This window comes from Mytilus galloprovincialis, chromosome 13 (genome assembly GCF_965363235.1).
Source record: "Mytilus galloprovincialis chromosome 13, xbMytGall1.hap1.1, whole genome shotgun sequence".
In the NCBI taxonomy this organism is placed as follows: Eukaryota; Metazoa; Mollusca; class Bivalvia; order Mytilida; family Mytilidae; genus Mytilus; species Mytilus galloprovincialis.
The window spans coordinates 46,576,602-46,600,811 of NC_134850.1; the positions used below are offsets into that span (position 1 = coordinate 46,576,602).

Here is a 24,210-nt window from a genome sequence, read left to right on the forward strand (position 1 = left end):
AATATCTAAAAGTATTGTTAAATTTTTGTATCAATTGTTGTTTTGATGGGTCTTTGCTAATTTTAGTCATGAATTGTAACTCATAACAAAACAAAAACAGGTCCGCAATCAGTGGTGCGCAGTTAGTCCCCATTGGAATTCCAATAACTTCACGATATACGGATTCTTCAAAGCGAACAAAGATCTTATCAAGTAAAAATTCAAGCGCATATATAGCATCAAAGCATGTCCAATTGACGTAGTTCTTTTGTTTATTGCTTCTAAAAAATGACCTAAAAGAGTTTGAACATATGTACTCGCATTCTGACTTTTAAATGCCCAGTTAATAAGGGATTTGAATTTTTTCTTAATAAGAATATGAGGCAACGTGGTGTATAGGGTAGAAACATCAAAACTTTGAACAGATTCAAAATCACCAATATATAAATGCAATTTATCAAGTACTTCCAACGACTTTTTGACACTCCAAAAGTATTTAATTCCACTTTTTTCAAAAGCCTTATTTGAACAATTAATTATCATGTTTTTTTTTATTGTACCGAGTGTACTAGTAAGTAGAATAGACAATTTAGTAGTGTAACAATGGCTTGAAGATGAAATAAATCTATATTTTTAAGGTTTTTTGTGTAGCTTTGGAAGTCAGTACATAGTTGGGACTTTCATTGTATTTGGTTCTGCTTTTAAAGAAGGAGCTAAAAGTTTGTGTTTGTCACAGATGTCGTTTTCAGAAAATGAAGTCAGTTGGAATGTTGGTGAATTCGTGATTTCTTTTTGCAGAACCTCAATATAAAATTTACGTAAAAAAATAATGATATTATTAGCAGCTTTATCAGCCGGGGCAAAACAAATTCCTTGGCTAGTTCTTTTAGTTTATGTTTGATACGCGAAATAGGGTTTTTATGGTTGTTGTTAAGAGTAAAATGTTCTTTAAAATGTTGTATTCGAATATCAACTATCTTCATTACGGAATTAAAAAAGAGTCCAAAGATTTTTTGTCAGCTTTTCCCCGTTTTACCCATTTCCAACAGTAGGTACGGAGTGGTGGATGATATTACGAAACTCATTCCAATTAATAATTGACGGAGGACGATATTTAGGTCCTTTACTGAGGAATGATTTTAACTATCGGTCGCGAACGATATTAAGGTCTCATGTTACAACATGGGAAATGGGGCCATACGTGTATTCGGAATTACTGCAATTACATGACAAAGGTATATTTTCAATGATATTTACATTCTTACACAATTGGATATAATTAAACACTTATTTCCAGGTAGATTTCTTGTAAATATAACAAATAAGAGGGAGTTCAGTTTAAGCAAAATATTCAGGAATTGGGTCTTTACAGAATGGTCGTTAAAATACCGGCAATATTTACAAAATCAAAACCTTTATTGACATACTTTATTTTAATAAAATGTTTTTTATGATCTTCAGGGCCATCAATTTTGGGAAACAGTTTAGAATAACAATATGCACTGATTATAATTTGAATGATTTTATACTTAGAACTGTAATATGAAATTGTGTTGCAATCCTCTAAAATTTTATTTAATTTATTTAAATAGGTAAAGAACGGAGCTTGGTTATCAGATAATGTCTGCTGTTGTTTTTTGAAATAAAAATTAGGTTCGAAATATTTGTATGGTTGGTCCGAAATTTTCTTTGATTGCGATTTTTTCTACGTCCATGAGATCGAGTTTTACGAACAGTTTAAGAAACTATATCCAAAATGTTAACAGAGTCGGTTCTTGATATATTACAGGCTTTAATTTCCTAAATAATGAAAATAAAACATGAACTTATGTCAAATTGTTCTAAATATTATAAGAAATGAAACAAAATATCAGTTATTATATTTTTTTTTGGATATGATTTTAAGCCTTTAGGCAATTTTGGAATTACCCATTACCGAAACAGATATCGTTTGAAGTGGGGTTCAAATTTTATTTTTCTGTGATTCAATATAAATTCAAAAATGAATTGTTTGAACTTTTAAGTAAACGAGGATAAATCTGCATATTCATTCATTCCATCAAACGAAACTCATCATTTTCAATAACTCTTTGAAAAGTTTGTTATGTCTAAAAAACAAACTTTCTTTTCTTCAAAAACATAACTTTATCGTTGACGACGGAATGTCAGATCGTAATGTGTCGCTTCAAATAATAAACCTATAATTAAAAATTATTCTCTAGAACATTCAGCAATATACTTTGACAACTTTATCTTCAAACCGACATAAACATAAATATGCAAATTAGTATTTACTGCAAACAAACCTCTATTACACCACTGTGACAAAACGTAATCACTCCAATGTTATCAGTAAATCCTTGACTGCTCCATTCAGCTACAGGTGTATAATGGTTAATGTGACTACAGTTACTGATAACCTAATGTTATAAAATCAACAACAATAAGACAATTATGTCAACAAGTCCAATTATAGAAAAATGAAATAAATACATCCGTGCATTTAACTTTTTAAGTATTTCATTATTGTTTTTTTTAAAGTAAAGTAAGTAAAAACTTAAGATATTTTTTGTGTTTTAGTTTGTATCTTTAGAGAACTGTTATCCTACCGCAGGTCGGCAGTTCTCTCTGGACATACCAGATTTCTCCATCATAATATAACTGACCTCCACGAATTAGCACAATGGTGTTGAAAGTGGCGTAAAACACCAATCAATCAACAATCTTTATAGAACCACTATCAATTGAACATATCATTTCATTATAGTAAGCACGATTGTACTGAACCTCGAATCCTTTTCGCCATTGGGAGAACGAAGGCGCTTGACAGTGCTTGATTACTACAGCATCTGGAGAATTCCCACCACAGCCTTTAGCGCTTTGTTGATGTAAGGATTGACCCATAGCAAGATCCAGCAGTAATCCAAGTTTATTACAAGTATGCTCTATGAAAAAAAAGCTAATAACCTATTATTCATGGCAAAAATCTATCAGCATTATTTTGATCTATATTTTTGAAATATTATTCTACGGTAATTTAAAAAAAAGATATACAGAAGTAGCAAAGGTATGATAAGGCCAAAATTTTGTCAAACAAATTCGTAAATGGAAACATTGTAACAGTCTATTGAATATTTTCTTTAAACAAAATGCATTTGAGAAAAAACATCCAGAACACACCCACCTTTCAATATAAGGCAGAAGATTCCCATAGGGGAAATCAACGCTAACGACTCAGATAGAGACAAAATATCGAATAACGACGAAAAGACTTTACAAATACTTTAGACTGATCAAAATGAATCCCACTAAATACCAGGGTTATCTAAGCTGCTCCAGTATGGTAAGCAAATCATGCCCTAACTGTGATACCCATATTGTCGATTGTAGTAAGTTTTAATTTGGTGTTAAACGATGTCAACACCGAGGACAGGATAATGGGATAATGGGTTACACAATTTGGACATCTTTTGAACTAATGCTTGCCATTTAATCGATTTATTGCCATGATGTTATCTACAGTTCATAGCCATGGTATTCTCTGCTACCTTTAAACTTACGAACTACTCCTCTTTCTATGCCCTGTGTAGTTCCTAATCAAATATAGGTACAAAAATAAAGTCATTTATAGTACTGAAAGTTTGAATTGCCAATTACTAATTACTTACGAACTACTCCTCTGTCTGTGCCCTGTGTAGTTCCTAATCAAATATAGGTACAAAAATAATGTCATTTATAGGACTGAAAGTTTGAATTGCCAATGCAGGTTCATGATTATAAAATTGTCCGTTTATAAATTTAGAAATTATTATGAAACTAAGGTTTCAACTCCCTCAGGCAAAGTTGGCTTTAGATGAATTTGGCTATTTATTTTAGGTATTTTTTAACATATAGCTCTTCAACGATTGTCGGTACTTATACATCTTCGGATTTCAAATGTTTGGCTTTGAGCGCTCTGATGAAGGTAAATCCAGAAAAGCGCTTCAGACGCAATAAATTATTAAACATGATGTTATCTACAGTTCATAGCCATGGTATTCTATGCTACCTTTAAATTATCTCCTTTTTGACATGTGTTCAAGTTAGCCTTATTTGTAAATATTGAAATATATCTATTTGCTTTTTGCTGAAAACCCAAACCAAAAACAACAAAGGATTCACGTTTTTAATTTTGTGACAGAAAATTTGTGTAACTGACGAAATATTTGTTAATTACTAAGTACTTACGAACTACTACTCTTTCTGTGCCCTGTGTAGTTCCTAATCAAATATAGGTACACAAATAAAGTAATTTATAGGACTGAAAGTTTGAATTGCCAATGCAGGTTCATTATTATAGATCAAACTTTTTGAACATTAGATAAGTATTATTGACTGTTGTCTGCTCTTTGATCTGGTCGTTGTCTCTTTGACACATTCCCCATTTCCTTTCAATACCTTAAATATATTTTTAATCTTCATTTGATTGTTACTGGTGAAAGAAAGAAAGAGTAAACAAAATTTAATTAATCAAAATTAAATAAAAGAACAGTGTTATATATTTTCCCAATGCAACGTCTTTTTATACTTATTTAACTAACATAACTTACGCGAAACACCGTGGTCACTGTTTTGTGTTGTTGCTAAACAAATAAAGAAAATTATTATAAGAGACATTGGTGTTATTCTTATGGCAGTTTAAATTTCTAAAACTATACTTGTAGCTATATAGACAATACAAAAGGGGTAATAATTTACAATTGAAACTGAGAATGAATAATTGTAAGATATCGATATTAATATCTAAACTTTGTTTTCTTATCAAATCGTTTACATGTTTTTATTGTCTTAACAGCTCAGTTTATATGCCAGAATCAAGTAAGAAATTCATTCAAATAATTTTCAATTCGATGATATGTTTTAGAATTTGTTGAAAATATTTGAAAAGAAGCAATCACAAAACACAAGTCCGACAAAACAGGGTTTACGATGACTTATAAAGAAAATTTGATAAGGACAAACGACATCCCACAAAATATTTCGCATCAATCAATAGTAACCCTTTCTAAGTAGGTGTGTTGCCCTGAGACGGTACACAGTTGCTACACTTCTAATTACATATCTGATGATTCATGGCAAAACCAATTTTGAAGTTGGTTCGAAGATGTATATCAGAAAATAAATCATGATGGCGTCTCTAATAATAATTTACAATTGAAACTGAGAATGAATAATTGTAAGATATCGACATTAATATCTAAACTTTGTTTTCTTATCAAATCGTTTAAATGTTTATGTTGTCTTAACAGTTCAGTTTATATGTCAGAATCAAGTAGAAAATTCATTCAAATATTTTGTATAATTTTCAATTTGATAATATGTTTTAGAATTTGTTTGAAATTTTTGAAAAGAAGCAATCACAAAACACAATTCCGACAAAACAGGGTTTACAGTGACTTATAAAGAAAACAGAATAAGGACAAACGACATCCCACAAAATATTTAGCATCAATCAATAGTAACCTTTCTAAGTAGGTGTGTTGCCCTGAGACGGAACGCAGTGTCTACACTTCTAATTACATTATCTGATAATTCATGGCAAAACCAATTTTGAAATGACTTGCAGTCGGTGATGTCACAATTTCATATAGATGACTGGATTATAACTATTATAAGTTGGTTCGAAGATGTTTATAAGAAAAATAAATCAAGAAAAAAGTTGAGAACTTAAACTTTATGTAATGCGTCAATAGCTGCAGAAATTTTTAAGTGACTATAAATCTCCTCAAAAATACCTGACTACATATTTATCACGCCTGACGCACATTTCAGCTAATCAGTTGTGCTCGAATAAAAACACTTACAAAGCCAGATCAAACTCAAAGTTGATTTAAAACAGGTTATAGAAATATTATAAACGACTTTTTGTCTTATATTTCGAGTGAAACTCTTATTTATCTATTAATTAACCTTACGATCAGAAGTAGTAGACCCTGAAAATTCAAGATCAAGGTCAGTAACTATTTTTTATAATTATACACTAGTAAATATCCCTTTAAAAAAACACATCTGATATGCTGTCTTATTGTTATTCGATATCAATTATATACCTATATGGAGATATTTTCTTTCAGAACCATAGGTCGTTCTTTCTCAGAATCAACCCAAAAGGCAAAAGTACGGTCTTCAACACGGAGCAGAGTTGTAGTGATAGAAATCTTTGATTGTCATTGATAAACAGTTGAGACATATGGTGCAATTATTCAAATGCTGATTTAAACCTTATTGATATTAATGTTTTGAGTCTGTACAATCATATATCAGAAATACACTAAGATTTAGAACATTCATTTAAAATTCGGAATTCGTACTTCTCAACTCTTCACTCTGGACCAGTTTTATATATTAATTTGTAGGATATCTTGTTCATGTTCATGTGCTTTGCGCATCGTGTGTCGATTATTTATCTAATTTGTATAACTATGTCACAATCTTTACAATATCTACTTCTTTCATGAGCCAAACTCTGATGGGTCTTTATTGATATAAAAAGAATCACATGTTCAAAATGTAGACATCGGATATCCATAGCTTTTTATATATACATCTACTATATTTATAAACAACATAGACAAATGAGAACATACTCTTTTTGGACACTGCAAAACGAATTCAATTGCATGGGGTTAGTTGTTTATCTTTTACTAAATTTTATTTCTGGTGTGGTATTGATATTTTTTATGACTGAAATGAATGTAAATGTAGAAATTATTTTCTATTCATGTTTATATTATCAATGAAACCCTCCTAAACAAACTGTTCCTTCAGAATTATTCGGCAAAAAACGGAAATAACACCTCACACATTTCACGGTCACTTTCACGATTTGGTTGTACTAAACGATATATCTGTGTCTCAACACTTGCAAAAAAGTCTGTTTAGTCTAAAATCTTTCGATACCGCAATTGTAGTCTAGTTTATAACTTGACATATTTTACATAGGCCCGCTTTAGGCATTTGACCTTATATAGATTCGCATGGTATGTATTGTATACATATCATTAGACGGTCATCTTCCGGTACCCCCTTTTTCACTTATTTTTTATGTTCTCTCTGCATTCCAAGGGCATAGTTATCGCTCATATTATCGCTCCTTCTTCGTTGCCTTTAACCATTGCAAGGAAACATGGAAACTATGCCTAAGCCAATATATATTAGTGACACATGGAGCAAACCGAAACACATCACATTATCTCCTTAATTTTGTGAACCACTTTATAAACAAGAGCGAGTTTTCAGGTTATCTTATAATTCAAACACATTCTTATATTTGAAAATAAATATAATTACCACAATGGCCACAGGCGACAGGACAATAATAGCTTAACTTTAATAAGCATATACTGTGGTCTTGACAATTAAGGAATATGTTATCAACGCAAGATGTCTTGGTTTTAGCTGGATCTGGAACTGAAATATACAGATTACATTATTCTATTCTCATTGTCTTTCAATTATATTCAAATGTAAGTAGACTCTGTGTGTTAGAATTATTTTTAAACATCTTCATTAAGGATAATTGCATCACTGTAGGATGCTCGATATTGAAAATTACAAGGAATAATTTTGTCCGAGTTCAAATTGATTGTTGACCAATCGCTACCTTTCAGTGTAGCGTTTGTGTATAGTTCTTTTTTTTCTTTGTGAATATCGTTTCGTCTTTTTTGTTGGACTCCATGTTATTCTCTCTTTCATTTTTACGTCGTATGGATCTGAGTCTCTGTATCATTTTTTGTTTTTCTTATTTTATTTTATTACAGAAAAAATGTCAATTATAGCAAGTTTTAACTCTTAAAGGTATTGCAATTATATATATTAATAAAGGCAACAGTAGTATACCGCTGTTCAAAACTCATAAATCTATTGACAAAAAACAAAATCGTGTTAACTAACTAAAACTGAGGGAAACGCATTAAATATTAGAGGAGAAGAACGACACAACATTAAAATGTAACACACACAGCAACGGACTAATGATTTTTATCAATCATATCTCAAAGTATGGATACATACACGATAAAGTCATTATTTATTATAACGTTTACAAAATATTCTTAAAGCAGGTGATTTTCGAAATATGCAAATCAATGAAGGTCGTCGATTATCTACTTCACGAGATTATTTGTAGTACAATTTATTCACATGAAACGAAACTAGATAAATTTATTGAAAATAAAATGAATCATACCACAGATTCTACAACTCAATGGACAATTGTTTCTGAATTCCGATTTACATATGCCTGGATTCTGACAGTTGAAAAATTGATCATCCATACAAAGTTTTGCTGCTGCAGTGGGTATCATTTGTGTACTTCTATGTGTTGTAGTTAGTAAAGCTAGTGTACTTCTGTGTGTTGTAGTTAGTAAAGCCTTTGTACTTCTTTTTGTGGTGGTCTGTATAGCTTGAAAACAATCAATGCATATTTTCATGCCAGTACCAAAGTACTGGCTACTGGACTGGTGATACACTCGGAGACTAATAGTCCAACAGCAGAGGTATCGACCCAGTGGTATAAATAAAATTAACTGTACCAATTTTCTTGCACCAGATACGCATTTCGATAATACATGTATCTTCAGTGATGCTCGTGGCCAAAATATTTGAAATCCAAAGCTTATATAAAAGATAAAGAGCTATAATCCAAAAGGTCCTAAAAGTATAGCCAAATCCGTGGAAGGAATCAGAGCTTTGCATGAGGGAGATACATTCCTTAATTTATAATAATGTCTATCATTTTGTAACAGAATTTTAATAACACAAAAAATCCGTATTTTCATGCCAGTACCGAAGTTCTGGCTACTTGGCTGGTGATACCCTCGGGGACTAATAGTCCACCAGCAGAGGCATCGACCCAGTGGTAGTAATAAAATTAATGTATTATTGTATTATAACGTATTATCGTAATTGCGTGTTTGTCTTTTTCTTTATTTTAAAATTGATACAATTGAGAATGGAAATGGGGAATATGTCAAAATGACAACTGTTATAACCCGACCAGAGAGCAGTTATCATAACTGTAAAACTTATTAGTCGAAATGTTTTGATATCTGAAATTTGGATTATATTTACTTCCTTTTTTCTTGATGTATATATACTTTTTACATAGTCTCTCATAACTCTCTTTTTTAAGAGTGGCTCTTGTTTGTTTTATGATATTGTTTTAGAAACGATTTGTATGTTTTACAAAATGTCGAGATGAGACTTAGATAAAAACAAATCTTGTTTTTTCTTGTCTTGTCTTGTCTTGTCACAAAAATAAAAATTATTCGAGAAATCAGAAGGTAATTTAGGTCGACCCGTTTCGACAAAACAGAAATGTAGATCAAATCATTTACAATTTAATAATCACTTTATAAACATGTTCCGAATGTTTCAGCTTAATAAATGCATTACTAGCTCGTGGTGTTAAATACATACCAGAAACAACACACATGTCACAGGTGGCAGGACAATGGTGGCTTAACTTTGATAAACAAATACTGTGGTCTTGGCAATTCAATAATATGTTATCGATGCAAGGCTTCTTGGTCGTTGTTGGCTCTGGGACTTAAATAAACAGTATGATATTATCAGTGTTTATTTGTTAGTAAAATTATCAGAATTACTGCACTACTGCAACACGCTCGATATTGTAAATTAAAATTGGTAGTACTATTCATACGTAGTTTAATATTATGTACTCATTGTATTTTACATCACTTTTTGTGTACAATACATAGGATTGTGTTGTTTTTACGTATTATCGTAATTGCGAGTTTGTCTTTTTCTTTATTATGAGATTGATACAATTGAGAATGTAAATGTGGAATGTGTCAAAATGACAACAACCCGACCAAAGAGCAGTTAACATAACTGTAAAACTTGTTAGTCGAAATGTTTTGATATTTGAAATTTTGATTTTATTTACTTGATGTTTTGTTTGTATTTTCTCTCGACTTTCGTGATTTTATTGAATTCTTCAAAATGGACGCCATAGAAGTCAACAGCTGCATCGTTGTTTATGCTTTTGTTGCATGTTCAACTCGTAGTTTTACAGTCCTGTTACTTATCATTGTATTGTTTTATCTTCAGTAAATAATACAAAGGGCACAAATATGTGAGTGGAAATTCTCACTCAAGATCACCAGGTTTAGTCTCAATTTTTGACGAGCATTAACATTACGAGATCGTTGGTTTAACCATTGATTTGTACATTTTTGTAGCGTCTTTGTGTTTTCGATCATCTGTCTCAGATTAGTGAAGTAGTTTTTTTCAAAATAAATATCGTATTCTTTTTGCTTTATATAAAGGGTTCAAATCTGTCAAATCTAGAACGTCATCAACACTTCTAGTTTCAGATAATTAGCAATAATTCTAACATTTGAGGAAAAGAGCAAATTACAATATCTATTAGCGTCTACCAATTCATAAACTAAACGAAAGGTGGTCTGTAAATGTAAACAAACATTTTATATGTGATTACAGAACACTACCAGTTTTACTTGTACCAGGTACCCATTTTAACAATTGATGTCTCTGACGTGAGTACTAACCAAACATATTTCAAACTCAAACAGCCTAATAGAAGTATGGATGAAATGATAAAACCAAACAGGATCACAAGTAAAGCTTATTAAGGAGACTGTTTTACAACTCTTTCTGAAGAAATGAAAAAAGTCGCACTAGTTCAGCGTGTAGGTTTTGTACAAGTTTATTCGATATGCATTGATTATTGAGGTATGTGTAAACTAATAATATTGCCTTTTTACGGTTATATCTCAAAAACCTTTCAAATATTGAATAACATCTACTATTTTTGAAACTTTCACAGTTGCTATTCTCACTTATTTTTTTTTATCTAAAATATCGAATTAATTCATACCACAGATTCCACAACTCAATGGACAATTGTTTCTGAATTCCGATTCACACATGACTGGATTCTGACAGTTGAAAAATTGATCATCCATACAAAGTTTTGCTGCTGCAGTGAGTTCTACATGTGTACTTCTTCCAGGTGTAGTTAGTAAAGCTAGTGTACTTCTTAATGGTGTAGTTAGTAAAGTCAGTGTACTTTTGTGTGTTGAAGTTAGTATTGACTGTGTACTTCGTTCTGTTGTAGTATGTATAACTTGAAAAAAGATATATATATATACATATATATATACAATTTAGGAAACATAGCACAATACCAGCATCAAATAATTCCTAAATGCATTTTTATTTTAAATAGTTGACTACATTTGCTTATTATTTCAATAAAATATCAAGCATATTACATTTGTTTGATGTGTTGAGGTGTTGATTTTTCAATTTGATTTCAGAATGTCCGTTTTGAATTTTCCTCGGAGTTCATTATTTTTTAGATTTTACCTTTTACACAGTTACGATAACATGTGTACATTTAATACGAATATTTACAACGCTTTTCCTTCCACACAGCTTTAATATTAGTCAAGCAGTATAAATTCAAGATATAACTACCTATAGGTTTTTTTATTCAATTATCTAAATGATAGTAAGTGAATCATCAAACAAAATATATTGCAATTAGATTAAGTGCAAAGGATATAAGTCATTAAAATATTTGATACTTCAACCACGCAAATGCATTTAATCGTGTACGAAGGAATCAGATATGCTAACGACCGTTTCATATGAGTTATTACCATGTATTGTTGACAATGATTATAACACATGTATCATACGCATTATTGATTTAAAGTGTGAACTCTCTCAACCTAGGCTTACTGCTTTAAATCCCTTCTGGAAACGTGTTCCCTTGTTTTTTATTTGATGAAAGTCGATTTTCATTTTGTACATGCAAGTGGTCATTGTTTTGTTAATGAATACTCAAGTTATTTTCTACAATGTATTAGTTACATCGTTGTGCAGGCATCAGATTTTAATAATTCAGAGAATCAAATGAAAACAACACTTTACATTCACACATTCGACGCACTTCGCTGGAAAAAAATTCAGGAACGCTCAATGTTCCTATTTTAAGGATGTACTTAGGTGAGGTTTTGGAATTCGTGTCAAATGTTCGGACTCCTTGGGTTTTTTCCGTATAATGCAAGGTAAAATATTTTGCCCCATAACACCCATTTATTTTTTCATATAAGTCTTAATAGCTCATGAAAGGTCATTTACCAAAAATTTTAGAAGATTCTGTATTTTTTTCTTTTGTTTTGAGACCCAAATAATACCAATGCAAATATCAGGTAAAAGTCCGAGTCAGCCTTTTCCCGCCATATTTTAAATCTCAAATATCTCGAAAAGGAGGTCCATGACCTATCAATATTTTTAGCTTATTTTTATTCTTAACAAATGCTCCACCAGCTTATAGTATCAATTTCAAATTCTTAATTTATTAATTTTTACCTAACCTCACCTAAGTACATCCTTTTAAAATTTGGACATAAGCCATCCAAATCATCTCTTCAATAACAGGTCGGTAAAGAATGGATTTGATTGATAATACAAAAAAATATAGCATATTCGAAGGATATATAGCTATAAAATCTTTTAGTACAGAATCAATATTGAAAAGTGGTACCATAAATCATTTCCAACTTACGTTGAGAGCAGGTTGTACCCATATAGCCAATATAGCAATTACATTTACCATTCAAACAAATACCATGAACGCAGGGGTCCTTTGCACAACCTAGGACCAAAATTGAAGACACCGTAAATATGTTATTATTCATATACATGAATGCGTTACGTTTCCGTCATACAAACGATGGTTTAAGTAAACATTATTCTTGCGTTTTCTGGCATCAACATTTCCTTTAAATGTTGAGCGATAGGTTGAATTATTAAAATGATACATTGCACGAATTATTCGACAAATTTAATTATTATCACTGATTATCACCACTGCTTTCATTACGGAACTGTGATTAAGTAGTCGAATAAACATTATTTCTTGTTAATTCCACACAATGACAATTACGAAGACGCTTGCTGAACCTTAGTAGAGCAGGGATACAAACGACTCGTTTTATCTGGTAAATGACGTCATACAGGGGTGCATACTTGGAAAACTTTTCTTATGAAAGACAAAGCTCGACAGAAGTCTATCACATCAAGTATACACTAGTTAACCGATGTCCAATCTTTTAAATACATTAAGACTTAGAAAATTCAATTCAATCCGTATACAATTTGGATGTAAATTGTTCTTGATTTAGAATGATCATTTTTGTTAAAACAAACAACTTATCTCCTTAAAATTATAGTTTATAAAGAAAAGGTTTCAAATGAGCATAATTGTTCGATCTCTTTTAAAAAATAGCACTAAAATTTAGAATAATTATCAATATGAATATATCTTAGTAAACAAACTTTCACATAAATCGACGATCAATTCTAAAAAAAAAAACAAGTGTAATATGATTATCTATGTCGTATAATTATCTTCAACAAGTAAAAATGATACATGCAAAAAGGGTCTCCTTTGACAAACATATGTGTGTAAAAAGCTTTTCTAGATTAAACTTCATCAGGAATTCCCAAAGTCGAATATTTGAAAGTCAGGGATGTATCGAATCGGTACAGTCGGCGACCTATATTATAAACAAGTGATAAACAGATAGTTAAATTAAGTTAATACTGAAATTGTTTTCTCAAAAAAAATTAAAAACGAAACAATCTTACTTACATAATGCAGAGTAGAAAGCTATACTTACTGTCTACCACTAAAAAAAAATAATTTCAATTTATCAAATATATGACAAAAACTTGGTATTATAGGAAAAACTTGATTAATTAAACATTGCGCAAATATCTGAATGCAGTGTATACAACATTTGTTTTAATTTAATTTAACTATCACTTGCCCTTAAAAATCATTTTACAAATGCACGCATAACAAGTGACAGGTTTAATCAACAATATTCTACATAAGAAAATACCAGTACCAAGTCAGAAATATGACAATTGTTGTCCATTCGTACGTAGTCTTTGAGTTTTTGGTTTTGTCATTTGATTAAGGAATATCCCCTTTTAATTGTAAGCGGTATTTACGTTATTTTATTATTCAAGTTAATCACAGCGAACTAATATAATGCATACTGTTCAGGGAAAACCTCATTTAAATTCTAAAATTTTAACGCGAATCGACATACTTTCTCATTCAGATAGATGTTTAGCGGATTTAAAAGATGACAACTATTTTGGAAAACATATTCTAATGTTATATCTCTCCGTTACATGGTTACTGACCAAAGGTTATGCACATTCATGTTATTTAAATAGTTATACCATTAATTATTTTCGACTTACATTGAGAGCAGGTTGTTCCTATATAACCAGTGTTGCATACACAAGAAAATTGTGTAAGACCATTCGAACATGTACCATATACGCATGGATTATTTGCACAACCTAGGAACACAAATAATGGTACAGGAAAAGATATTATTATTATGCATACATGCTACACTCCTTACCTAAGTTCGAGTTATAAATGCATATCTTTTTTTTTTTTTTTATCAATTTTGAGTTATAGTTTAACGAGCCAAAGTTGTATGCTAAATCCTACTAAAATATGTGACATAGCCCATTTGCTGTTCCTTGACTTTGGTTATATTCAGCGGACTTTATATAATACCGATGTTCAAACTCTTTTGCTGTTCCTTGACTTTGGTTATATTAAGTCGACTTTATAGTACCGATGTTCAAACTCTTTTGCTGTTCCTTGACTTTGGTTATATTCAGTGGATTTTATAGTACCGATGTTCAAACTCTTTTGCTGTTCCTTGATTTGGTTATATTCAGTCGACTTTATAGTACCGATGTTCAAACTCTTAAATCGAAACAATTATGGTCATACATTGTTCTTGATTTAAAATTAAATAGTTTTACCAACACATGAAAATAAACACAACATATAAACCAGGATTTTAATTAAGTCTTTGCCTCAGAGGCCCGTTTCATTTTTTTGTCTTCTTTGCATTTCTATAAAACAAACAACTAGTAAAGTAGGCATAAGTTAAAAACTTTCACATTTGTATGAATTATATATATATATATATATATATATATATATGTGAACTGGTACTTAATTCTATTAATAAGTGTAACTATAAACACAAAATGCAACATTATGATTCATACTTTTTAATCATCATCTCTAAGTTTCAAATATATTCATAAACATAGAATCATTCATGAACAGATGCCCAAATTCCGATGTTAGTTTCAATCTTAGCGTCACAACATTTACGTTGTTATGAAAATATTACAAACAAAGACACGCTTTTACAATTAATTTAGAAGAAAATTGGTTTACAATTGTTTACTTACGGTCTTTTACTGAAAAAAAGTAAATTGCATCTTTTAAAAGTATATTACAAATATTAAGGCAATTTATAATATACAAAAGAAGATGTGGTATGATTGCCAATGAGACAACTATCCACAAAAGATCAAAATGACACAGACATTAACAACTATAGGTCACCGTACGGCCTTCAACAATGAGCAAAGCCCATACCGCATAGCCATCTATTAAAGGCCCCGATAAGACAATGTAAAACAATTCAAACGAGAAAACTAACGGCCCTATTTAAGTAAAAAAAAGTCAATTTCAGAAAAGTATGAGCTTTATGCCAAGTTGAATTGTAATGGTTAACCGACACGATATCGATAACACAAATAACCATTTTGATATGAAATATACTAGCTATTCTTTTAATTCAAATGCAACTGACAACATGTTTCAAGATATACAACTATTGCAACATGACGCATGATTCACCTCAAACAGATTATATCTAACCCTGATTCCGTATCTCTGAGATTGCGATGATTTAGATTAGGCGAAATATTTTGCACATTGTTTTTACGGGGAATTAACAATATGAAATTAAGAACGGAAATTCGGAATGTGTCAAAGAGACAACAACCTGACCAAAGAGGAAAAACAACCGAGGTTCATAAATGAGTCGTCAACACGACAAGAAAAATTGACCTAATGGCGTGGTTCAGCTAGCCCCTAAAAATGTGTACTAGTTAAGTGCATACTCAACAATGAACTAAAATTAAAAATCATTCAAAACTAACAAAGACATGAAGCTACTGCCTGGGACAGACGCAAAATGCGGTGGGGGTTAAACATGTTTGGTGAGATCTCCATCCTCTTCTAATACTTCTAGCCAATGTAGAAATAACCCAGCTATACGCACAGTTAAACACAGCATAAAAGAACTCCGAGTCCGATGTCAAAATATTAACAGACGAAACTAAGCAAAATGACAATCGACATACATTGATAAAGGACTGCCAGCAGTTACTGACATGCCAGCTCTAGACCTCAATTAAACTGATTGAAAGATTATGTTTTCATCATATGAAAATCAAGTACGATCCTTTCTGATACGGTTTTAGTATTATATCATCATAAAATATATGAGAAGAACATGACCCGTATCATACCAACAACTGATTTTATAATAAATGTGTTTCTCATTTCCGATGCATGGACTCAATGAGTGCATCAATATTGATACCACAATATGACTTCTTGAATGACATCACACCAGTCTCGTAACTATAAGTCCCTTCTGGATAAGTTTGGTTAGCTAATGAGGTAAATGCCGACATTTTGGTGTTTTGTAAAGAATATTACCATAAAAGATTGGATGTGAAATATTTGAACGTATAAAATGCATTGTTGTTCATTTATATTGTTACATGCACGAGCGAATCAACAAGTTGATAGATATAAACAGTATAAGCATAAGATGTTGACAAGGAATACACACAAGACAACAATATGATGGAGTTTCTTATACTAATATAAATAAACTTGGTAAATGTGACAAAAATGTTACTAGGCATTGTACACCGCCATAGAATTTCACTCGCCATATAAAATACTTTCCCGAAATATATATTTGACAGATTCTGGTCTTTTAAGAGTAAAATTTTATTCTTTATATATGCACACATGACTATTCGAATACAAAGTACCACAAAAGAACGCTCAGCAATACATATAAAACAGTTATATTTTCTACGCACGATGTAAGAGTTCTGAACATATTCTGAGATGTCTCCTACCAACACTGACAGAATGTCATTTTAACAGAAACTTTTATTCGTTTATATCTGACAAAATCGTATGCTCACTTCATTTTTTTTATCGGGTCTAACTGTTACTTACATAGATGTATATCACAATTAATTCCAGTATATCCTGTATCACATTTACACGTATAGCCATTAGCATTATTTAAACATAATCCTTTCATGCAAGGATTGCTTGTGCAGTCTGTTAAAAAGAAAAATTGAAAAATAAATAATACTCATACTTTTCCTTTCTGATACCGGTTTAGTATCATATCATCGAAAAATATATGAGAAGAACATGACCCGTATCATACCAACAACTGGTTTTATAATAAATGTGTTTCCTATTTCCGATGCAAGGACTCAATGAGTGCATCAATATTGATACCACAATTTGCCTTCTGAAATGACATAACACCAGTCTAGTAACTATAAGTCCCTTCTGGATAAGTTTGTTAAAAGTTTGCTTAGCTAATGAGGTGAATGCCGACATTTTGGTGTTTTGTAAAGAATATTACCATAAAAGATTGGATGTAAAATACTCGAACGTATAAAATGCATTGTTGTTCATTTATTTTGTTACATGCACGAGCGAATCGAACAAGTTGAGAGATATAAACAGTATAAGCATAATATGGTGACAATGAATTGTGTGTACACTCAAGACAACAATATGAGGAAGTTTCTTAACACTAATATAAATAAACTTGGTAAATGTCACAAACATGTTACTAGGCATTGTACACCCCCATATAATTTCACTCGCCATATAAAATAATTTTCCGAAATATATGTTTGACAGATTCTTGTCTTTTTAAGAGTAAAATTTTATTCTTTATATATGCACACATGACTATTCGAATACCAAGTACTACAAAAGAACGCTCAGCAATACATATAAAACAGTTATATTTTCTACGCACGATGTATGAGTTCTGAACATATTCTGAGATGTCTCCTACCAACACTGACAGAAGGTCATTTTAACAGAAACTTTTATTCGTTTATATCTGACAAAATCGTATGCTCACTACTTTTTTGTTATCGGGTCTAACTGTTACTTACATAGATGTATATCACAATTAATTCCAGTATATCCTGCATCACATGTACACGTATAGCCATTAGCATTATTTGAACACAATCCTTGCTTGCAAGGATTGCTTGTGCAGTCTGTTACAAAGAAAAATTGAAAAATAAATAATACTCATACTTTTCATTATTGTTTTATTCTATAACATAAACTAAGTTAAAATAAATAGAATGTCATTTTCAGCTTTTTCATAATTTTAAACCAATGTTATATACACTAAGTATTTATATAACTTATACATATAATGTGAATTTTTTTCATTTCACGATAATATTATTTATTTAAAAAAAAAAAAAAGTTCATGCATCTTTGATTTAAGAATTTGTGTTAATGTTGAAACATTATATATGTTTTTAGAATATGTTTGTTTATATATTACATTTATACAAATATCTACTTACGATTCACAACTGTAAACATGGTAAAAGAAAATAAATATATTATTCCAATGTTTAAAATGGTGAACACAAATATTGGTATATCAAGATATAGGTTGTCATACAATTATTAAAATAAATCCAGTGTTAAATGTCGGGATGCAAGAAAGTTTATGTTGCATCCCACATCCATTGACACATAAAGCCAACGAAAAAAAAAATGATGTTTTAAAAAGTATGAAAACCTTTCAAAAATTTTATGCGGCAGTAATTGGATTTGTATAACTTCCAAAGTTAAAAGACTTTTCTTTGTGTTGCTATGTTTCTAGATATCACATATTGTGTACCAGACAGTATTCCAATACAGAAACATTCAAAATATATAGTTTTCCTTATTCGTATATGATTAACGAAAATATTCTTACACATATGTTTTATGTGACCCGATCTTTTACACTTAATCAAATTTAAATTTTGATTTAATCATATAGTACGCAGGGACGATATTTGTGTATATCATAGATTATATGAATACAAATTTGTACAAATAAGATCATCTGATTCTACGATTTCCTGATGGCGGCTACTTGCAGCTTCATTTGTTCTAAACAATTTGTTTTTTTATGCAAATAATTCAACTTATATTCATAGCTTGTTCGAATGATGTACGATAACACCACTGTCCCAGGTTTGGTGCACCTTCAACTACTTTAATCCCACTACATTCTGTATGTGCATGTCGAAATCAGAAGCCTGTTATTCCATGGTTATCGTTTGTTACTGTAAATCAAATTTGATTTCATTCATTATTTTGTACATGAATAAGACCGTTAGTTTTCTCATTTGATTTGTTTTACATTTGTGATTTCAGTGTCTTAGCTGATTATGCGATATGGGTTTCAACCAGAGCTGAACATTTTTAAAATATCACGTGTTCAGATCCTACTTACGACAACAATCTTGTGGTGCACAATGTCCGCTGGTAATATCTACCCATATTCGACCTTGAATTTGAAAAACCTATAAACAAATGAAGATTCCAATTCAGTTGAGCTGTGATCTGAAACCTTATAAACACATATTATTCTGTCGTAGTAAACCACTGGTAGCCTATGTTTATTTCCGTAAAAGACGTCTTAGACTTTTGAAACACTTTTCTTTACTTAATCTGATACGTTTGAAACTTGTTTTTAACTTATGCAGATATATAAAAATAAAAAAGGCAAACAAATACAGAGAGAGAAGGGATTATTTGTTACATTCTATTTAATGATTGTAATTGTTCACTCTCTTTCCTTTTACTAAATGTTAGGTTCTTATGACTTTATGTGTGTGTGTGTATATATATAGATACTGTAATGGATGGTGATACTTTGATGAAATAAATCTTATCTTATCTTATCTAATCTTATATCTGTTTTCCGTTAATTGTAAAGACATAATTATGGACTATGATTTTCATTTCGAATAGTTTGATAGTTTGTACCGCCAGAGCCGTTAATAACTATATATACGGTATGGGTTTTCCCCATTGGTGAAGGTCTTACTGTTGCATATAATTGTTTAAATCAGCGTCCGTTGGCCTCTGTGGGTTAGTTGACAAGTATTTGCAAACTGTACATCTGGTATAGTACACTCGGTACCGTTTATGTTCAATTACTACCATTCGATATGCATATATGAAATTAATTGAAAATCTATGGAGGAGGAAATAGGGAGTATAATTTATATATTTGAACATTGAGGTTCTTCTTATTTTAAAACTAAGATGAGTTGTTACGCGGATTTACGTACAAAATGGAAAAATGTTACTCAATGGGGGTATACTTATTAGTGATTACTAGATATTTGTAAACACAAAATTGTGTTGCTCGTTGTGAAAAGTATATCACACAGAAAACTAAGAAATTTACTTACTGGACAGAAAACCAGAATCAAATGTTTACCGCCATAGTTTTTGTAACTTCCTGTATATTGGCAGTTGCGTACATAAATAAATGATCTTTTACCAAATATATTGGTTCCATGGCCATTATTTGGAGGTTGATTGAAATAGCTTTCGTAATACCAGTTCTGTATTACTCCATGTATTGGATAGAAATCACATGTTGTCTTAGAGTGAACTTCTGACACAGTTAATTGAACGATACAAACTGCAGCCATAACTCCCTGTGCAAGCCAGTGATAAGAGAGCCTTTCCTAAATATCAATGATAAACGACGTAAGATATATAGTGCAGGTAGATTTTAAGGTAAAACATTAACTAATAATCTAGTTATATAGATAAATGTCATGTTTTATATTTAATTGTGGACGAATATCAACTTTATCAATAAGGCATCAATTAATTAAAGAAATTTCAATTGAAGCAAATACCCCCTTCTATTATATATTTATCAATCAATCAACCACATGACGGCGATAAACATCCTGTTACTATAAATTGCTTGCGAATGCGCCTTATATGTTCTTATATTCTGCGTCATTTGGTCTTTGATGGTGAGTTTCCTTCGTTATCTTTATTCTAGAGTATAGTATAAGGTTATAGAGTCACAAATTCTGTTTACTAAAATAAAGTTAAAGTTTTTCTAGAGATCCTTTGAAGATATGTGGGCTTGTTAGAATTGCAAATTGAAATATTTTTTTCTCAATCGATTGATGAATTTCGAACAGCGGTATACTACTGCTAACTCAATTCATAAATAAGCATTTATATTATTTTGAAAAATTATTTAAGCGTGATCTTACCATTTTCTTGGCCTTGCAGATCACACTTTGGACTGAATTAGATAGATAAGAATGACATAAACACATGGCACAGAATATATTTAATAACACTATTACGATGCATGACCACGTGTGTTGCATTGTAAGGGGGAATAGTCCGACATTCATCTATACAATGTTCCAAATAGTGTTTTTATTCAAATATCAAAAGTGATGTAATGTTTTAGCCTTGTTCAAGGTTAACTGGTTTTTGTTTGAGGGTTTTTCCCACTTTCTATAATTGTAGTTAATAATTAGATTTAAAAACTATTTTTGTTCTCCATTTAAACTGTATACCTTACAACAACATTATTTTCAATTACCTGAGTACATTATGTTATTTGACGGCATTGTGGTCAAGGTTATGGATGTTTTTCTTAAATTGTTTATATCATCTACCCCTTATGTATTGATTTTCTTATAAGGGCGTTCGCTTCTCAGTTTCAAAGTAATTAACTTTTCAAAACACTAGTTTATATTGATAAGGAATTAATAAAGGAATCCAAAGAGCAAAAAAAATATATAGGTCACCGTGCTTGTTTTCGAGATATGAACCATTGAAATTTTGGCGGGAAAATATTCTCTCTTGACTTTTCATAGCTTTATCATTGACAAGTTAAAGTTCTCAAAAACTGTTAAAAAGTAATTAAAATTTTATAAGACTTTTACAGATGGCTTATCATTATACATGTAAAAGAATTTCAAAAAGAAAAATGGGGGTCACCGGGCAAATTTTTTCAAGGCATTCAAATGGATAAAACCAGAGGATTCTGAAAATCTGACAAAAAATCCAAAACATGACAAGCCAGCTTCCTAAACATTGTGGCATAGATCAAATTTATTCGTTCAGTGTATGTTCACTTGTTTTTATATCTTTTAATTGAGTTAAGCCATTTCAATTGATATGTGTCTTTCTATGTTACACTACTGATTTAGATTTGTTGGAAGATTAGTACCTATAAAAACTTTTAAACCTGCTGCATTTATTTGCACCTGTCCTATGTCAGAAATCTGATGTTCAGTAGTTATTGTTTGTTGATGTTGTTCATACGTGTCTTTCGTTTCATGTATTTTATATATATATTACACCGTTGGTTGTCACGTTTGAATGATGGTACACTAGTCATCGTAGTGCTCTTTCTGTTCGGTGTGAGCCAAGGCTCCGTCTTGATGACCGTATTATTTTACGATATTTAATTTGGCCTTGGATGATTTGGAGGTCTATTACGTTCAAAATGCTCTTATCGTTTTGTCGTATTTATAAATATCTGATATTAAAGTATTTTAATTGGAGCATCCCGGACGAATGCAGAAATTTGTTAGGGACGCACGATATTTGAAGTGTTTTATTTACTACCACTACCGATGGATGTTTAGTTTATTTAGGAATTGAGGATATTGCAAGAATGTTTCAATAGCTCGTCTATTGATATGTCATTTTGTGTTTCATTGTTTAAATCAGGTATATGATTCATACTGATTAAAATCATATGACAATATTGACTGCTGTACCAATTTTTTTTAACTTTTTTATCTATCATGTGTGTTCGTTTTACTCATACCTTTTTGTCAAGATAATGGAATTCAATGCAACTGCCATACATGTGAGATCCGGTTTAATTCACATTTTTTTCATAAGAAAATGCCTTTATCGAGTTAGGATTATCGCTGTTTTCCATTTGTTAATTGTATTTAAGGTTTAGATTTTGCCATTTAATACTTAATACTCTTAATGACCTTTGGATATATAGATGTATACCCCCTCCCCCTTATTATGTTTTATTTCTGTATAACGCGTAATGTTATTATACTGTTAAAAATATCATAGCTAACGAGGATACACCAATACAAAAACAAAGTGAAATCTAGAGACTAACATATACATCAAATTCATGAGAAAAACTTGTTACTTTTAGCATTGGTATAATTGTATATTGCATAATGTAAAACCAAACACCTATCAAGTTGAATGAACACGAGTGCATGTGCTATATTGTTTTGAGCTATTATTTATCACTTTATGTGACTAATAGACCAAATGTTAAAGTTGCCTTTATACTTAAAGTGAATAGGAAATAGGGGGCAAGTGATCTACTTGAGAAAGACGTGTTGTCCTTACTTTAAATTAAAAAGATAACTATTGTGGACCTAGCTTTTACAGTCAGAACATCAAATTGACATGTATCTTGATCAGACGATTCCTGCTCGATAGTCATGCACACCCAACTTTTCATCATAATCATTTTCACAACTAGTGTAGTCTGAAATCGCAAACATAGGATTATCTAATCTGCGCTAATAGCATTTTAGATTTTAAATCTTTCTTTGTATTAATTGTAATAGACCCATGCTCTCTATCATCAGGTGGACAAACATTTTATTATTATAGATTACCGTTGATTATATCAACGATATTGATTCTCTCGATTGAGCAGGTACAGCGAAAGTGTGACAAGCAATCGACTTGAGGTGATCAACGATAATCTGTGTATCGCTGTTTTGTTCTATGATGACGTTGTTTATTTCATTAACGGCCACGTGCACCCTTAGTTTTTAGCGACACAAACAATAAACGCACAAGACAATATCTACATAAAATATTCATCTCAAAGTCACAGTAGTCTTTATCGTTAGCTATTGCATACATTGTTCATAAATTGCAAGGTATCCTCCACCGTTAGTTGACCAGAATACCTTTAAGGGTATGCTCCTTTTTTGCATGGATTAGCAAAGCTAAGGGTTCATAAATTTACTCCTTGGTTTTGATTGTTATTGTCTCTTACAACTTAAGCTTAAACAATAAAAAAGAACAACAATATCAACCATGAATACATACACAACACTAACTTCTTTTTTATAAACTTGCACATCAAAAAATAGATTTAAGACAAC

At 31.0% G+C, this 24,210-nt stretch overlaps 1 protein-coding gene across 4 annotated transcripts in view; it reads right to left on the bottom strand.

Moving 5' to 3' along the window:
- LOC143057099 (uncharacterized) overlaps window positions 1–21,336 on the bottom strand; it is a 47,095-nt gene extending 25,759 nt beyond the window's left edge. The window contains exons 1-10 of one of the 4 annotated variants that reach the window (XM_076230337.1): window positions 21,301–21,336; window positions 20,470–20,751; window positions 19,499–19,572; window positions 18,148–18,255; window positions 17,173–17,284; window positions 14,289–14,394; window positions 12,581–12,670; window positions 10,883–11,131; window positions 9,439–9,567; window positions 8,207–8,422 (exon numbers count right to left, since the gene is read on the bottom strand). In XM_076230337.1, coding sequence (XP_076086452.1) covers window positions 8,207–8,422; window positions 9,439–9,567; window positions 10,883–11,131; window positions 12,581–12,602 — 616 coding nt within the window. In that variant the 5' untranslated portion in view covers window positions 12,603–12,670; window positions 14,289–14,394; window positions 17,173–17,284; ... (2 more) ...; window positions 20,470–20,751; window positions 21,301–21,336. Of the gene's footprint in view, window positions 1–2,285; window positions 2,400–2,766; window positions 2,925–4,206; window positions 4,240–4,568; window positions 4,602–5,933; window positions 5,952–7,308; window positions 7,429–8,206; window positions 8,423–9,438; window positions 9,568–10,882; window positions 11,132–12,580; window positions 12,725–14,288; window positions 14,395–17,172; window positions 17,285–18,147; window positions 18,256–19,498; window positions 19,573–20,469; window positions 20,752–21,300 lie in introns of those variants that run through there. The other 3 variants (XM_076230335.1, XM_076230336.1, XM_076230333.1) reach the window with 3 other exon arrangements.
- Window positions 21,337–24,210: the final 2,874 nt, after the last annotated feature.